The 19,716-nt window shown below is 40.1% G+C and overlaps 1 protein-coding gene across 1 annotated transcript in view; it reads right to left on the bottom strand.

The window, feature by feature from the left end:
- AFG2A (AAA ATPase AFG2A) overlaps window positions 1-19,716 on the bottom strand; it is a 161,546-nt gene that overhangs the window by 104,063 nt on the left and 37,767 nt on the right. The window contains 1 exon segment of the mRNA XM_077176741.1: window positions 9,029-9,155. Within this exon segment, the coding sequence (XP_077032856.1) occupies window positions 9,029-9,155 (127 nt within the window).

Genomic DNA, 19,716 nt, shown 5'->3' with positions numbered 1-19,716 from the left:
TCAGTGTTATATATTGCACAGGAATGGTAATTCCATTCATCCCTGAAACTATGTGCAGCACATGTGCAAGACATCCAGCTTTCATCACGGATGGAGCAAATAGAATTTAAAGCTGGATCTTCTCCTCTAACACAATAAAAATTTTCTAAAAATCAGCTCTTGGAAATTCTGATTGTGACCTCCTGTTTTTCCTTCTCCCCACAGAAATTTCACAAAGAAATGGTTCTAACCAACTGAAAGGATTAATGATGGCATCTAATATCTATGAAGAACATTAAATAAAAGATTACTAAAATCCTTACTGAGAAACAAGTGCATAGCACCTAATCCCTAAATTCAGCTGTTCTTTAGAGTCTTTTACTGATGTAAAGAGATTGACTGTATTTCAGCTTGCTCATTATAAAGCTCTGAGGTTCAGAGGTTTCCTAAACCTAAAATGAGAAGTGAAAAGTTCACAATCTTTAAGTGTGCAACCGAATAGTGGCACTGTGTGCTGGCCACGTCATCCTCCCAAGCTGCCCTTGGTTCTGACTGACACCAAACCAGTGACCTGTACAAAGCCAGGCCTCTTATTTCACCCTTTTTACTGGAACAGCTCCCTAACCTATTAGGGGAAAGATAACGATCAACAGTTAATATAGAAGTCACTCAACATTTTATATTATAAAATAATCTATTTAGTAGCTTATGCTATTCCAAGCTTTGACCTTCTTGTCCTTTCCAAGCTGGCTGGCTGCCTTAGACTGATTTGTTTTGTAATGCTCCAGTCAAAACATTTCAGCTGTTGCATGAGAAGGAGACCAGGAAAAATGTAGTTTTATTTACAGTTCTTAAAAATTTAATAAAAATAAAACTCTTTCACCCTAACCTTTAGAGAGAGGTCTTGAGACCTGACCACATTACAGAGGACTTGAAACATCTCAATTTGAAAAGGCTTTGTGAGGCTTCTTGACATTTTGTAGATACCTCTTCCAACTTTTGCCCACTCAAACACTGATCCTACCAAGGCTCAAGGAGTCTGCAGCCCATACTGGATTTAGGCTCCCAAAATGACTGCAGGGAGTCGTTTGAATACAGTCAAGCAAAAGGAGAAAGAAGACACCAGAACAAAAAGCCTGACATTAAGAGAAAACACATTGAAAACCAAGAGTCTGGAGAGTGGGGTGAAAGCATTCTTTTGTTGTCAGAAAATACCCTGGATAACAGGCAAGGGTCCCATTCTTGTACAGCAGACCCCACCAAAAAAAAAAAATCAGCAAAGCATTAAGCAAAGGAGCTTTTCAATTTATCACATATTTCAAATAAACAAGTTTTTTGTGGCAGACCCAGAGGGTCCTGTACTGCTGATAACCACAAAGATCTCAGTATGACACAAAACAATGAAACCTGATAATTCTCCCCCAGAAACTAGTGATGGTTCATCTGATTTTAAACAGTGTTAATCAGAACCCTCAAAACCAAGGAAATGTGAGTATTAAGGTAATTAAAGTAGAGGCAATCGTAATGACTTGCAAAAATAATTTTCTAAATGAATGCAATTTAATTAATCATGCACAATGCACACATCTTTAATTAATGTAAACAGAACCTGCATTATGATGCACACACTGAAAGAATGAAGACTGTAGTTAACAATCTTAACTCACGAGTGCTTGACAAACACAACATCCTCTATAATGCTATTTTAATATAGCATACACAAAAAGCTGGACAAACACTGTGCATTTTGCATCCACAAAGAGGAAAGCTGGGCAGAAGACCAAGTGCAAAGCAAACTCCAAATGTGTCTGTGGCTACAGCCCAAACACCCTAACTGCAGCCCTTCCTCGAGCTTCTGCAGCTCTCAGTATTACACTTACATCCCTCCCAACGTCACTCCTGTAAATATTTAAAACCCAAGGCTGTTTGGAACGTCTCTCCTTGAACTGCTATCACCACCCTAATGGAGCTAATTCAATATAACCAAGACTCATTCCATCCAGCACACTGACTATGGAATATAGTGCCATAGTGCCTTGCTGCACTTGGTTTCTCTGCCTTCTCTGTACTTTGCTGTACAGGTACACTACACTTAGTCATAAAATCAGTGTTACTTCTCCAGATAAAGTTTTTTGCTTTGTCAACAAACCTACATGAAGAATAGACTTGACCTAACCCAACACTGAGGAATTTACACCCACTCTATGTGTACTGCTTCCATGCCCTTCATTTTTAGAGGTGTTATTCATTTTAACCCCAGATGTTCCCATGTTATCTTAGAAATACAGCATAATTTTTCCATGTCACTGTTAAAAAAAACCCCAAACAAACATAAACAAAAGTAACCAAACAAAAACCCACAAACCTCCAAAACCACACCTGCTATCACAGTTACAGACTCATTGAACCAGGACAGCCTTTACACAACAGACATGAATCCAAGAGCCTTTCCAAGTTCCCGCTGTGTCCAGAGGCTGGCTAGCACCCTGTGTACCTTAGCTGGACTCTGTGACCTCCAGGCAGGAGGTCTGAGTAAGAACAAACTTTGGCTCATGGCCTTTACCTTTCCATCTCTGGAATGGAATAAATACACACTGATACCTTGAAATAAATGTTCTGGCATATGCTGCAGGAAAGTTGATAAAAGTATAAGTGATGCTAAAACACACAACTGAGCTGATGCAAGGAATGCTCTCCACTATAAACAACAACAGAAGGGTGAATTGACTCTTCTGTTCTATTTGAAGTAAAACTATTATATTTTTACATATAGTGTCTAAATGTCTGTTTTCACAGACAAAATAAAGCCAACTTGTCCTGGCCCTAGAGTGTATCAGCTAAAGGAGAAAATATGCAGACCAACAAGTTTTCCCTCCAACCTTTCTTTTCAGGCAAGTAATAAATCTTGAGGGAAAAAGTCACTGTGCTCTTCAGCTGTCACCACTAAGATTTTGTTTTTAAAACCATAGCAGCCTTAAGGCTGATTTACTACTCAGCCCTCCACACTCTGACAATCGAATAGTTGGAAACAAAAATCACTTTTGCACACCTGGAAATATTTTATTTCCTGTGCTCATGAGAAAACAAAGTTTTCATCTGTGAGGAAGGAGGCAGGGGGGAAGGGACACAGGGATATTCAGGTGAATCTTAAAACCTAGCTCTTGACTTAAAGAAATACAAATATATATATATGAACTCCAAAACTACCCCTGCACACTAAGAGTGGTCAGGATCTTTAAAAACCATGGATTCTCTATGTAAACCAGCCTCAAAATCTGGAGGTCTCAACCCCTTGAAAGTCTCAGCCAGTAAACAACACTGCTCATCAACTGTATCCATTCAGCCATTTCAGTTTAGCAGGTGAAAGAAAACATGTGAAAACTTCTCAATAATTTCACTTCACTCTTCTGCTCCTTTTTTTTTTTTAAGTAAAGGTAATAAACTTCTAATCACCTTACAGTGTAACGATCTGATATTAATAAAGGGAAAGTTGAACCTCTAAAAAACCTTCCAGAGCACCTCTTCATCCCAGTCAGAGTTGCAAGTTTATGAAAATTAAGAGGAAAAACTCCAACACATACCAGAGAAAACTAATTGATGGAAAATGTGATGGTGCCAAAATTGTGAAAGTATTTTAGACTATCTGATCCTCTTTTCAATGTCATGTAGTTTGATATCATTTTTCCCTAAAGCTTCATTTTCTGAAAATTTATTATATGCTCCAGAACAATCTTGTCTTCAAAAGAAATCCCACATCTTCTGTTATTTCAAAGAGTCACACTTGCACCTGGACAAGATGATGTAAACGCTCTAGGTGCTGGCTGACTGAAAAGGAGACCCACAAAATCTCACTCACTGTTTTTAATCCCAGGGTTTTACAAGAATACAAGGAGTGTCCTTTGACAAGCAGAGAGGCATTTCAGCATAAAAAATAATAATTAAAGGTTCAGCAGTGCGGAGAGATGAGGTGATTGCATTCCCATACTTCAATTCCTATTCCAAAATACTGCATCGCAAGAACACAAGAGGCGGCAAAGTTAAATGTTCCTGCACCATTTCCTTCTAAAAATCACCCAATCTTGGGTCCCCTGTCCTCCAAACCTGGATGAAATCTGCACTGCTGAGAAATGGCAGCAAGAGACTTATCCCCCTTTCCTTACTCTGCTCATTCCCTACCCCTGCAAGACACATGATGGATTATGTGCCTTCTAACTCTACAGTCCTATAGAACACTTGGGAAAACTGAAATCCTACCAAGTCAGAGCTGTAACACAGGGATAACCTTTAGTGAGATGTATCTGGGCAAAACAGAAATGACAAACAGGCAAACATGTAAACAGGAGAATGTGTGACGTGGTACTGAAGTAAGATTGTGCCACTGCATCACCTGCTTTGTAACGGCACATGCACATTCCCAGACAATAAGGAATAAATGTGCAAGATACTTTCCTATTCCTTTTAACCTGTAAAACTGCAAACTTACATATTTGAATTCCTTCCATGAGCCTTCAGAATGAGTGAACTTTGATGTTTTTAAAGAGGAAAGATTATTCACTTTTGCTGCAGGCAAGAAATTATCATTTCTTTACTGATTCTGCCAAATGGTTTTATCATGCATTTTTTATTATCATCAAAACAAACCATTTAAAATTAAGATTGTCCCATAACTACATAGTAATCAACATTTTGAGGGGCAGATCAATTTGATAAATCTCTGCTTGATTTCTCTGCCCAGAAGACTCCTTCAAATCCAACAGAAGCATGAGGGAAGGGAGTTTTATTCCCTTTCCTCATGCTTGGCAGTTGCTAGGAAGAATATCAGCTGCAGTTCTGTTTTATTTTGTTAATGCAACCAGAACAGAAAACTCAGTGTTATTCACATGACTCTTAAACAAAATAAACTAATTTCAAAGACACTGGTTAATAGAATCAAGTCAACAAAGCTTACATAAGGAGCAGCAAAACTTGCAGGTGAAGGAAGAGGAAAAAAGTAAAGAGGAAGGCTAGGGAGCAGGAAGTTTTTAAAAAGCAAAATAAATATGCAAAAGGAGGCAGGAAAAATCCCCTGCACCGGCACAATATTAAAAATAAATGTTTTTATAGCAAGAAGCAGGATGGCTGGAAATGGGGAGCCAAGCACTGCCCTCCTGTGCTAACAATGCGTTTGCAAAGCTTCAGCTCTTCAGTATTCTGGTACCAGGACAGCTTCCAGTTTCAACTACACTGAAGCCCATGAATGCAGACAAAATCCAGACCATCATCAATCTGGAGACAATGGGCAATGCTGACAGCACAGCCTCCCATTAATCTTCATTTGTCCCATCACATCCTGTCATTCTTATGCAAATAGCATATTTGAGGATACTCTTTTCTGCACCCCAAGATAAGGAGAAGTGAAGCTGTCAGGAGCACCAGGATGTCACCCTGTACCACGGGCCATCCCTTCACTCAGTGCCTCACCTCGTGTTTTACATCACAGCTAAAGTGTTTGACATTCAAATGTGACCCAGCAGGAGGGAAAACCAACGTGCATATTGCTTCCTGTGCTAAAACATCCACAGAGGTCCCTGGGGATCTGACAGTCTCCCTTTTTTCCCTATGTAGCCTTGCTAATGGAGTTTGAAATGTTGTTTAAGAGGGGGGAAAAAAGATATCTGCATGGGTAGGTAATGATACCAATTCACCCTTTTTAGACCAGAAGTAAGCCCAGCACTAAAAAAAAAGTTCCACAGGTTCCACTGAGAAAAGGCAAAACAGGGCACACAAATCCCTGATGAGTTGGTACAGGTTTTCTGCCATGGAAATCTGTCACACCACACCTGAAAACTTGTCCACATGTACATCTGGACAGAACATTTCACTTCAAGCTGAGCAATTTACACACAGGGTTCAAAAAATTTTATGTGGGGATGAGTGATCTCTCATTAGGACAACTGATGCATAGGAAAACACAAACAGGCTTTGAATCATAAGCAGCTCCATAAAGTTATTGCTACATATTTTAGGCATGAAAAATCACTCCTGAGTGGGTAAGTCACCAAAACCAAAAGGCAGTTTTTCCAGTTATTGCTCATCAATTCCGCTTATAGAATGAAGAAGAAAAGGAAAGATTTTACTATTATTACTGACTCAGAGTGTTTTGTTTCTGTATCACTTTCAAAGAATGTTCAGAACATCTTGTTCCAGAATATTTGCCTTTCAAGAGAAATCACTTTCTGTACCATACATGGCTGAAAACAGTACGTGCTGGGTTTGTATTCTTACAGAAAATAGAAACTATTCCAAATTCTCCCCAGCATCACATGAATGAGACGTAAAGTAGCTGAGACACAAACACGAGACACAACTTTAGGATGCAGTATTATTTCAATACAATCATGACACCTTGGAGAAATAAGTTATTAATAGGCATCCATGACAAGCCCAAACAAGTTTCCCATTACACAGAACTTTGTATAAAGTCTGATTGAAATCTATTCACTCTCCAAAAGCAATGCACTGTAGTGTTTGCAGGGATAATGAAGTCTGCACTAGGCTCTGGGGAATACCCTTACATTTGATATCCCCACGTGCTGTTTGCAAATTACAAAAGATTAATCATCACATCATTGTCAGTTAAGCAGGAGGCACATAAATTAAAATGCTGGATGGATTGTTACCAATTTTGCAGGCATAGAAACCTTAGAAACACACATTCCTCAAGCATTTCTTGATTTGAAAACTGAAGAAAAGTCACAAAAAAGCATTGCAGACATTTTCCCAGCCCTTGGAAATAGAGAACAGAAACTGCATTGCACTTTAATACCATATGTAAAAGTCATACCCCTCAAAAATTACTATATAATCACTATACCTACCTATACAAACAGGACATTCACTTTTTGACACACATAACTATTTCCATATAAAATATTAATTTAACAAATTCTTACCTTCTCAAAGGGATCACCAATTACAGAGTAAACTAAAATCCCTACTGAAAGATTTCCCATTAGTGAAGCACAAATGCTTTCTGGTATCATCTTCTTTCTCCCAGGGAAGGGAAAAAGTACAACTCATGCACTGCAAATATTGCATGGACCCAGGAGAAGACAGTGGGATGGTATAGCCTGTCTGGTCTGCATAACAGAACTGTGTTGTTCATTCTTAAAAGTTCACTACTCCCATAAAATTCATATGTACAGAATACATTACATTTTTATGCATCATATGAAAATGAAAAGTTTCATTCCCAGGCTAAGAGGTCTGGATTTACATCTGGACTGATGTAGGTACAATACACAGTAACTTAGGTTCTATCCAAAGGTCCTCTGTGTTGCAGGGTGGCACCCTTAACTCATGGTAGTTCTGTTCCAATATTGCCAGTATTTCAAATAAAACCTAATATATGTAAAACCAGTGTTCACCATGTGCCCAGGAGAAATCCAGTGAAAGGGAGGAGGACACAGAACTCAACTTCCACGTGGTGATGGAGACAACACAGTAGAATGTTTAACTGACACCAAAAGAAATTTCCCTGCTGTTCAACAACCAGAATGTTTTCAAATTCAGCTTAGTCTTACCCCAAAAAACACTTACCAAAAAAACCTCCAAACCTGTCACAGCACACATCACAGCTGAGATGGCCACAATACACAGAGTGTCACCATAGAGTATCAGAAGGCTTCAGCCCACACAGAGTAACACCACACTGCTCCAGAAGGCTGCAAGCATCTGCCCTTCTTGGTCTTTAGCCCAACCTTTTATCCCCTCCTGTTGATGCCCTGCACCTGTGTGCCCTCTGCTCCCTTTGGTGCTTGGTCAGTGCCCCTGGGCACTCCTTACCTTCAATGCTGCTCACCTGCTGCTCACACCTGTAGCCAATTAGGGATGAAGCTCAGCTGCAGCCCCACCCCCAATTACCATAAACTGTGTGCCTGCACAAATCAATTTGACAAAAGTGAAATCTTAAAAGTTTCAATCTTGCACAAGCACACTTTTCACTGATGAGTTTTATTACCATTTACTGAAAACTCTTTGCTAGCTCTGCTTTGCCATGGCAGGTTCACAGCTAAATGTACAAGTCAGCTCTGAGGAAGCATTTGTCAGGTCTTCATCAGCTGTGTGTCTTCCTTCAGTTCAGAAGGGAAGAGGCTGTGTTCTGCAGCCAAAATGCAATGTTGTTTCTCAAGACTTCATGTGCATACAAACCACATCTTAAACACATACATTTCACATGTATTTTATGTCTGAACGCTCCAAGGAAAACAGAAAAGACTATTCCAAAAACAGCTTAGAATGTGAGATTGAAGAAACTTAGAAGAAACCCTAAAAAAGATAAACTTAATTCATTAACGTGTCATCAAATTCAATAATGTTGTGAAGGCAAAAAGCTGTGGAATAAAGAATCTTACCAATACTACAAATCATATCTTAAAGGAAATCACTTCAGACTGATCCATCTACTGCACTTAGCTGTGAGAAGACACCACAGTGGTAAACTGTTTTAAAGTGAATTTTCTAGAGGGCTGCTGGGTTGGGTTTGTGCTTGGATGCTTTCTGCAGTAAGTGTTACAACCCTCCAGATTTTACAAACTTGAAATGTTCTTGTCACACCAGCAGAGCTGCTGTGGGATTTGAGGAGAAATTTCCCTGTTTACAGTTGGTAACTGAATTGCTGAGACACTTAATCCTTGAAAGGAAGTAACTAATGAAACCAACAAACTCCAGCAAACTCCTGCATAAACAAACACAACAGAAGCAAAAACCACAGCAGCACTTTGACAGAAATGTTGCTGCACTAGTTCAATGAGCTTGGCTTAAGGAAAGCTTCTTCTAGGAAATAGATATTTAAGGCTACCATAAAACTTTTTTTCTGTTAAAAATTCTGTAGAGAGGGGGGAAAAAAGTGAGGAACATGAACCATGGCTCTGCCTTGTCTTCATTTCCAAACTTCTACTCTTCATCATTAAGTAGATCAGACAGCAGTTTGGAGAGGAAGAGGATGGAACTATACCAAAATCTGGTATTTTCAAGAGGAACAGGATATAAACAGTGCATCTATTTGTACCTTGTCTATCATGTCTGGTCTGTTTGTAGCTGCCAGGATTGTCACGTCCTTCAGCTGTTCTATCCCATCCATTTCCGTCAGCAACTGAGCCAAGACACGGTCTGCTACATTCCCAGCACCTGAAGAGCTGATTTACAGAAAAAATAAAATGTCAAAGCATTATCCTTGCCTTCCTAGAAATAGGAGAAAGGAAAAGATACAATATTTATTTTCACCTTCACCCTCTGAAATGGAAACAGTGATAAGAAGTGAGTAAAACCAAATCAGAGAATTTGAGTTCCATAGGTTATCTTGGTATTCAGCAAAGCAATTTGCTGAATTGGGGTGAGATTTGGGGTGGTTTTTTTTTTTTTTTTACTTATTGCCCTGCTATGGAGGTTGTAAAGAATTTAGCACAATGTGGGTATCTGGAATAAACATTTTTAAGAAAACTGAATTCAAGCCGCTTCTTTACTAGTCAGACAAACCTATTTTTTAGCACCATCCAAGTGAGAGCTTACACCACCCTATGCAACATAAAAAATGAGGCAGTTATGTGTTTTGCAGAGTTGCTCTACATTTTTCTATTCTCTCCATCATGTGAGAATAAATTGAGTGTTGACCAGCTGCCTCATAATTGCATTGTCAGTCCTTTAACTCAGTTTGTTTTCCAGATACCAGGGAAAAAACCCAACACTAAAAAAACCTGAAAACTCCAATTTTAAAATCACCAATATATGAAAAACCTAAGCAGACAAGCATAAAGTATTCCATCTGCTGAGAAGGGGCAGGGAAACTGAAGCAGGCTAGGGACAGCAGCAGGAGATTGTACCAAAAATGTGAATTTTATCCTCCTTTGCCAGAAACTGGGAATCCTTCTCTTGGCACACACCAAAACCTCACTGTTTTCCACACAGCCTTCCCCTGTGGATGGCAGGCACACACCTCCATCATCTTTCACCAATGGGACTGCTCTTCCAGGGCTATTCCCTCTTCTGCTGCACAGGGAAGGTTTTACTTCTCTACCCTTAAATAGGCTCTTTTCAATTCAATTTTAAAAAAATTAATCTCTCCAGTTCTTCTGGATCCCTATAAACTAAGAAGCAAAAAGAAGTCTGATACTTAAAACAAGACCAGGATCAAGATAATTTTTTCATCTCAAATTTTTTGAAAGTCCTTTTCCAAAAGTTCTATTTAAGGCTTAGACAGATAAACAGGCATCTACACACACAGGAGTGCCATACGATCATCCTGTTTTAATTTTCCAAAAAATAAAAATATTAAATGTACTAAAATATAAGTGCTCCAATTATTTCCAGACAGAGAGTGCACAAATACAGTTTTACAGTTATTATACACATATATTGCTGCAGCACTGCCACCACAGTGATGTTCCAGAGCCAAAGCAACAGTCATGGCTCCATCACTGTTGTACAGCTCCAAATAAATCCCCTAACTTTCCTATCCTACAACCAGTTCTGCAATTTTCCAGAGCACAACAGTGAACTTATCACACCCAGTCTGGAAAACACCTTAAAGGAGCTATAATAAATGTTGGCTAAGAGAGTAAAATATTTAGGTTGCTAAGAGATATTAGAGAAGGGACTTGGGTTACCTGGTTGTCAGATTCTGGAGTTTCTGCAGCCACACTGGAAATTCCCCAGCCATATTTGAGTATTTCTAATGTACCTATGGGTCAGAGTCCCACTGACTTATAGAGGGGCTGAGTGTGATAAAACACTTCAGGTGTTGGACATGGATAGCAAATGCTTTTGGAAAGACACACAGCTTAAAGGAAATTAAAATCAACTTTGTAACATTAGCTAGTCTCAGTAGGGATCCAGGCCTCCCATCTTGCATGAGTTTCAATTTTACTCCACTTTATACCCAACAGACTGAGCAAAAGAAAATGCTGAGCAAAAGTAAAAATAATTGTAAAACTGGGACAAAAATGTTAATGTTATTTGAGATGATCTGAAGCTAGAAGACTTTGGAGGAGATGCTAAACTTTTTTTCCTTAAAAAAAAAAGAAAGAAAAATTTAGTTTTAGAGAGAGGTGGCTAGAACGGATATTACATCTTCCCCCAATATAAACATTTCCCTTACAAGCTTCTGACTTAAAAAAAAAAAAAAACCAAAACCCACAACACATTAAAGAAGTGTTTATTCTAAGGAAAATCCCAACAGGGAAATGCACTTTGCAAAGACTTCCATGCAATTAGGGCATCATCAGAAAAACTGCAGTTAGGCAATCACTCATGGTATAACACAGCTCAAACAATAGCAGGGCTTCTAGGACATTATTAGGGGTTTATTATTACCACTTAAAAGTGAATTAAACAATTTTAAAGTCCATGCATGCGAAAAATACCAATAATGAAGTGAAGAAGTGCCCGGTTCCTATGACACCACGGATTTCTGATGTCAGTGCTTTTATTTACATAGTTGATTAAGCTATCCCACCATTTCAGCACGGCCTACCATAAATTAGCATTTGGCTGAACAGGACACCCTATCAAAATCCCAGGCAGGCACAGGGAGAGATCTCTTCCCCAGCTGCTGGCAGCTGCCTCAGAGCCACGGTGAGCTCCGGGGCTGTCCAGGGGTGACAGGCAAGGATGTGATTTTCCATTCTGCCATGCTTTCCCAGCAGGCTTCCAAATGAACACGGGCAACGTTCATTAAGGCTGCCAACAAACCATGATTAACCCTCCAGTCCCACGGAGGCACTACCAAAACCAACCTGCAGCCAAGGGGCTGCCATGGCCCCCCTCCCCTGCCTCCAGCTGACCTCCACACGTTGATGTCATCCTCACAACTGCCTGGAAATGGTCCTCCAAAGGCACGTCCTGGTACAAACTCATTTCCTGTCAACACGCTGCCTGCAAATCTAGGCAGCCAGAGCTAAGCCCCTCACATAATCCATGCAGGGCCATGTGTGTGCACGGCTGTGTGCACCAGGAGCTGTGCCCCAACCAGAAATACCTCTGAAATAAAAAATGTGTGAGCAAAGAGGAGCCTGCCTGAGAGCTGCTGGTGCTGCTGTAATGAAATACATTAGGCTATGTGTTGTTTTAATTTTTTGCCAACCACACTTTATTTCCAGTCCTCGATGAAGTTTTTAAAGGTAGAGAAGGTCATTACAGCAGTTAGAGACAGAAATCCTCCTCTATGTGGTCTTCCAGCTAATCCTGCAAGTGTCCCACCAGTCTCAGACACAGCACGTGTGCACTCCTGCACAGGCACTCAGCTTGACCACCAGAGAAGATTCCTGAAGCCTGTCAGGTAAGACTATCCACACTGAATATGAAAGACAAACCTGTTCTTGGTATTTTACTTTGGCTAAAGGCATTCCAAATACATATTTTGGCAGAATAAACCATGTATTCTACAGTTTACCAAAGACTCACAATTAATCTGAATTAATTCTGCCTTTGTCCTGATGGATCAGGAGCACCAGCTCCAAAATCAATATAGCAGGAGAGGGCCCTCCACAGCTTTTATTTCTATCTCCTCTGGCTATATCCAATGACCATTCAAGCCAGCTGGATTCATGTATCAGTGGGCACTGAAATTTCCCCCTGGACACCTTAAACTACTTTCATACTTCTTCCAGGGGATATAAAAGCAACCACAGCCCGATCCTATCACTGCACCAAGGAGTACATACAGTTCACTAGCTTATACAGATCTTCAAGCCAAGAAGATTTTGTTTCCAGACATAACCAGATGTATGAAATCACATTTAAATGTTACCCTTCCTGCTCTAGGCATTTTTTTGACAGCAACTTCTTGTTTTGTACATTTTACTTATTTAATTTCCTTTCCCCCTCCCCACCCTTTTTCTAACAGATTTTTTAATATTTGAAAACTAAAAGCAGTCTGAGAATGCAGTCACTGCGGTTTCACCCCAAGATGAAATTTGGTAAGCATCACCACTGTGAACTAAAGCAAACATACATTTGCATCATCTGACCATCTAGAGCACTTCTGAAAAAATACTCATTTCACTGCCTTCCCAACACCAGATGTCATTTTCACTGAAAAATGTATTTAAGTCTCCACCACCACTTAAATCTCATAAAGGAGAACAAGTGACTCTCCATCCCACCATTGACTTCAACGGCACTGAAGCCTGTCAAAACACCTTGGCTTTAGAATCAGGACCTTAATTTAATTACTCTGCTAAACTGTAGGCGTGGAAATGCAGGAAATCTTGACACAGTAACATTTTGAGAGCTGTTAATATCACAGCAACTGTGAAGGTGCAAAAGCAGGAGGAAGTCTGGGAGGACCCCTCTCCTGCACAGCTGACCCTACCTCAGGCAGAGCTGCGAGGTCAGAGACTGACCTCAGGAGAAGTATCCAGGATAAATTACTGCAGATGGATTAATCCCCACAAAGCTGAAATCTACAATGCAGGTTTTGTGACAAGGGAGTCCAGCCCACCTTCCCCTCCAAAGCATCCCATCAGGCAAGATTTACACATGGATAAAACCTGGCTTTATTATTTTTCCCCCTCAAACAAAAGAATTGCAATCACAATCAAAATTTATAGGTTTTAAAAATACTTGTGGACGTGGTATCATCTCAAATAACCCTTTCACTGAAACCTCTGGAAATAATTTCCTATCAAAACAAATGTAAAACTCATTGACATGACAAAACGCTCGGGATCAAAAAAATGTGAACAGGTTGAAATAGACCCTGCTGGCAGGACTCTCCACCTCTCTGTGAACTACCGAGGTAAAAGGTTCCTGAAATACGGAAAAGGTTCCTGAAATACAGAAGCACCCTGCCAGAAGACTCCCACTCGCACAGCCCGAAGGATTTTTATTGAGTCTGACATTTGTGTGGGGGCTGCTCAGGGGGAACCTGTCAGCAAGGAGCACCTGCCAAGCCCGGCTTTTCCATCCGGCTGCCGCCATCCTAATTAACTGTCACACGCTTCTACTGCTCTCCCTCACCAACCTGGCTGAAACACGCCTCTGGCAGGTTAAGGTTTTCCTCAGCACTTGAAAAATAAAAAAATTCTCTACTCCAATAGCATTACCAGAAAGACAATAACTGCAGGATGGTCCCTGATATTAGATTTTGTGCAAAAATTCCATCACTGGGGCACTTTGTCCAGCAGAATGGACACTGGCATGCCAGTCAGGAAAAGCAGGCTTGTTCAATATTAAAACACTGGGCCAAACTTATTTCTGTGAATGGTACAACTTCAACAATCATTATTAAGACCACTACAGATGCTACAGGCTTGGATGTTTTTAAAAAGCCTAAGAACAATACGCAGCCTGGAAATCTTAAATATTGTCACTTAAGGCTTCAGTATTCATTGGAAAAAAAACCAAAAAACCCCAAAACACACGAGTACACAAGCCCCTTCAGTCCTCAGACAAGAAAAATTCCCTATGGGAGGGAACTATCCTGCCTGTGTGATCAGGAAAACCCTGCAAGAAGATGATCCTAAACCCCTCCCTCCATCAGCACCTTACAATTAGATGCTCTTGGATCCTGTACGCACCAACTGTATCAACTACTACCCACCATATTGTTTCATATCTTCCCTGTCTTCTCAAGCACAAAATTCAAGTACCACAGAAGGAAAATACCCAGAGGAAACCTAAGCCAAGTCTGGGAAATTCAGTCTAGGTAGAATATTTATCTTCATTGTCACCTCCGTACCAAAATGATGTTTTGCCAACTGTCGATTCACCAATTAAATGCAGTTCATGTAATTTGGTTTGCAAGGCATTAGAAGAGCACAGAAAAATAAAAGAATTCCAAGTACTCCTTGAGTGGTCTCCAGCTTGCAAGTAAGCTTTCCTAAAAAGATGATGAGCTTTGTGAAAACAGGAAACAATGCTCAGCTGTCAGCAGGTGACTATGAAACAAATGGCCTGCAGGCAGCTGCAGACACAGCCTAATTGTCCTTCACGGTTGTGTAAGCAGCCTCTTCCACTCACCTAAAAGTCTCATTATTGCAGCTTCCAAAAGTTAATGAAGTAGGCCCAGAAAAATGAAACACAGCGAAAAGAGAGAAAAGGAGGAAAGCAGCCAGCTTGAGACAGGTCTGGAATCAACAGGCTTTCTTCCAGAGGGCTTTCCCCAAGCACATCTCCAAATGCTTGAGTGCCTAGGTGGGGATCCATCACCATTTCCATCTGCTTGGAGGTAATTCCAGATGCACATCCATGGAAGACTGGCATTAGACCACACCTGCAGCTTGCCCAGGCACTGCCTGCCTGACAGGAAGGATGCTAACATCATGAGTTCTCCTATTCTGCTAACACTGATATTGCCTTAAAAAAAAAGCAATGAAACAAAATAAAAAAACAACCCCAAACCCAGCACACACCTGATGCACAGTATATTTCCCACTTCCTTTCATTCTGTTTTTCTCAGCATTTCTCCTCTGTGCATTCCTGGAAGTTAATCAAGTTTAAATCTGTAATCAATCACGTCTGCCAGGCAAGCAAGCACAGTTTAGGCTGTAAGTATTTGAGACCTAGAAGTAACTAACTAGACTGGATTTAATTTCATTACAACAATATTTATGTATAATAGGTTCACTGTTCATAAATTTTAGTTACAATTATGTTCCTCCTGCCTATCATTAAAATGATGACTTCAAGAAAAGGGGATATGGATCCAGTCCTGCTTTCACTGATGTTAATGAAAGTCTCTATTGACTTCAAATACCCAAGTTATAATGTAGGTTGGGAAGTTACAAATTATTGGGGTCTGTAAACAAAAAGGAAGAAACACAGATTCAAAATCTCATTATGATAAACGATTCTTGATAGCCAAAAGCACTAACAAGATTACTTTAAAATTAAAGAGACTGCAGACATTTGCTGTATGCACACATGAGCTATGAGTAATTTGTTAGAACTGCTCTTCCAAAACCAATTACAAGCTTTACTGTAAAATAAAATTGTTTCAAAACTTTCTTCTTTCACCAGTGCTTGCTAGGCCTAAAGAAAAAAGCTGGCACTAGGCATGCAGCTTTTTTCCCCAGACAATATTTGTTTGGAGACCAAATTGCAAAACTTTAAAGAATTCATACAGCAGTCACGAAAGTTTTGAATGCTTCAATTCTCCATCATGTGCAAACATGGCTCAGATGTTGCAGGGAATCAGCTGATGTCCCCCAGTTCTGGGACACCAGTGCCAACAGAGGCCAGAAACACAAAGTTCTTTGTCTGAGCTGAACAAGAACTGGGTCCCTCATAACAACCATGGCGGGGGCAAACTCCCTATCTTCCAGGTATGCTTTGCTCATGTTCTTCTGGCTTTGCATGAGAAATATCAGGAGGACAATACTTCCTCCAGCTTCAGTACTGCTATTTAGCCTGTACAAGGTGGATTTCTGCCAAAAACTTCTCCCTTTTGCTGCATCCCCACAGAATTCAGCCTGTGGTTTCATTACTGGATGCAACACACTGAGCTCCTTCAGTGACATACACTGCCCATTGCATCAGGGAATCTGCACAGGCACTAAAATACAATGACAAGTTCAAGGGCAGAGGATAAATAAATATGAGCTAAAATATCCCAGAAAGATATCTTGGTTTAAAAAGAGAAGATTTATCACTATCCCTGTTTAAAGGCAGAGGTGGTACATTACAAAAGAGAAGCTGCTGTTCCTCACAGGTTCTTCTAAAAGCCCAAGAGCCTCAGAACTTGAGACTGCAAAGATTTTAATACCTGAAGTGAAAACAGTGTGTCTTTCAGTGGTTCTGACTATTTTAAATTGTGGCTTAGGAATCTATCTATCTATCCTTCCCTCACCATACAGGATAACATATTTTCCCAAAAAAAGCATCATCATACTGTGGTTTCAGGGGATTGGTACCAAAGTCCCTTCACTTTGTCACTTCTATCCTCTAAAAAGGTTAGCAATATTCATCTACCAACTTTTGGCCTCCACACATCAAATGCAAAGTACTGATTTTGTCCCTTGTCTGCCTTTTTTTTCCTTCCCCTTGGAAAATAGCATTTATCAGTGCCTTTCACAGCAGTCTGCAGCATTTCCCATCCTACATTGTAGAGACTTGCAGTTAAAGGGGAAATGCTTTGCTTCTGAAAAACAAGAAAAGGATGTCTCTTGCTGAAAAATCCTAAAAATCCTACTTATATAAACAATGTCCCATTTCCAAAGCACGGAGATTTCTGAAGTTCAGCAAACAGACTGTCTGCACTGCATTTACACAGACCCAAGTTCATTCATCACTTTCAAGTCTAATTACCAAGCCATTTCCCTCTTGGCAACCCCTAATGGCCAGAAAAATTAGGTTTTACATGGTCAGGATACTGAGGGTAACAAATACCCATAACTCTCAGCAGCTGTATAATTTGTAAAGTGTCCCAAGCTTTGTGCAGGCACGGGATTACTTCAAGGCAAACTCTGTGTATCTGGACCAGTCCTGCTTCAGTGCAATCTGTCCTAGAAAAAGTCATAACAGCATCTTTCAAAAGTATGGGGAAAGAAAAGAAAAAGTCATCACCTGCTTGTGCAAGCAGCTGCTAATTAGAACCACAAAGCAGAGGAAAAGGCTCATCACCATGCATCTCATGGTTCACATCTCCTGGTGTACGACTGAAGAAGTTTTTTCTTTCTCTATCATTTCTCCTCTTCAAACCTCAAACCTCTAACTTTCTACCATCTTTTCTGCTGCAGGTTTATAACTTTTTCTTTAGAAACAGTCATGGTGAATGCCTCCCTTTTTCTCTACAGTCAGGCCACTGAGCCACAAATTTTTCATTTTCAGTTCTCTCTAAACTTACTCTAACATCTCAACATAAATCAGAAAGAGATGGAAAAATCCTCCACGAGCATTAGAAGCTCAGAGTAACAGAACAAAATGCAGAAGTGAACACAGCTCAAAGTATCTTTACATCTTCACTACCACACTGGAAACTCAAGACCATTCAGAATCACTCTCTCTTCTTGCATCAAGGATAATCAGATTTTTACCTCAAGCAGTTGCTCCTTATATTGAACAATTTTTCTTCAGGGCTACAGGACTATATTTTCATACACTGTCCTTAAAACTGGTATGTATCCAGTTGCCCACATTCTTAATTCCTTGATCAATATGTATTAGTGCGTCCACTACAAGCAAACCAGGGAGGGTGTGGGCAGACAATGAAAAAATCCAGGAGCTTTGTTCACATCAATAAACCATATGGAACTTCTAAGCAGGCTGGATAAGAAATAATCTCTCCCAAACAAAACATTTTGACAATGAACAATGGGAATTACTATAATTTTTGCTGACTTCAAAGTATTGTTAGCTCTAACTAATAAACACACACAAATAGATTTTGTATAACAACACTGCTACACGAGACAGTTGCATAGGTAGCACATTAAATGTATTACAATTATGGAATGAATTATGGCTTGGGAATGTGTCATAAATAAAACACTGTGCCATAACTGAGTGCAGCCACAGTGTTTGCATAATGGCTTGTGCAGTGACAGAACCCACTACCTGATGCAAAGGAGTTATCATGAATAACTCCTTTGCCCAAACAAGAAAATTTCTTAGCTTTCTTTGTCTGCCTCTACACTCATTTAATTACAAAATCTATTCGTTCAAATGCCCCTGCTGCTGAGAAGGGATTGTTTAGTGATCTCTGCAGAAGGCTGGGAGCAAAACAACCACAAGTTGTAGTCAAATCTAAATAATGGGTTAATGAATACTTGGCAGGGTGTTTTGAAGATCAGAAGCATTAAGTTATTTACCTAATGTTATTTCACATCTACATTTCTGATCAGAATTATACATAAAATTACTCCCACAGCTTAACAGTTTCAGATTCTCTGGACTTCTGGACATATCCTGGTGGGATCAGGAGAGGCTGCCTACCCAGGAGATATGGAATGTAGCACATTCTGCACAAAGCCCATAGCATCCTATCAAGGATTTAAACTCTCACAAAGCTGTATCGCAGAGTGTTCTTCACTGCCAAGGCAAAGAAAACTAATTCAGCCAACAGAGGGAATGGGGAGACAATATAAACAGGTGTTTCCTTGAAAACTTCAGCACAGTCAGTAATAGTACAGGAAATGGATCTCCAGAGGCCACAAATCGTTAGCATCTCCAGTGCATTTGCAAATTCCTACTGTGCAAAGTCAGCCTGTAAAAAAGGGCCATTTCTAATAAGTGCCTTGTCTGGTTTCCTACACCATTTAATTTCAGATGAATTTTATGAGAACTCTGCTACATATTTTACCTCCCATCTGGTTCAGATTTGACAATGAAATATTTGTGTGTCCCGCCCTGTTCTTTTTAAAGCTCCAAAACCAGATGTCTCCAGAACAACACCACTGCAGCAGGTCACACCACATTCTTCAGCAAGCTGTGCCAGGCCTACTACCCCCCACAGACAGTCCCAGGTAAGGTAAAATCAGGTTGTTTATCCCTAAAAAAGCAAACAAACAAACAAACTCGCCACCTCCAGGGCACTGTGTGAAAAAACTGTTTAAAATGTATTATGGCTTAACCTTCCAAGAGGTTTGGAGGTTTGATCTTGATGAAGTGTTGGTTCTGGAAGCTAAACACATTAACAATTGCAGCAGGGGATGTTATTTTTTTCCCCTCCACTGGCTTGATTCAAGCAAACAATTTTGCAATTTCTCTGTTGCTTCAGTGCATAGCACTTCTAGGAAGATCACAAATTTCACAGCTGCACAC

Source organism: Agelaius phoeniceus, chromosome 4 (assembly GCF_051311805.1).
Source record: "Agelaius phoeniceus isolate bAgePho1 chromosome 4, bAgePho1.hap1, whole genome shotgun sequence".
Taxonomy (NCBI): domain Eukaryota; kingdom Metazoa; phylum Chordata; class Aves; order Passeriformes; family Icteridae; genus Agelaius; species Agelaius phoeniceus.
Note: the sequence above shows the minus strand (reverse complement) of the source record. Positions and strands in the feature narration are given on the sequence as shown.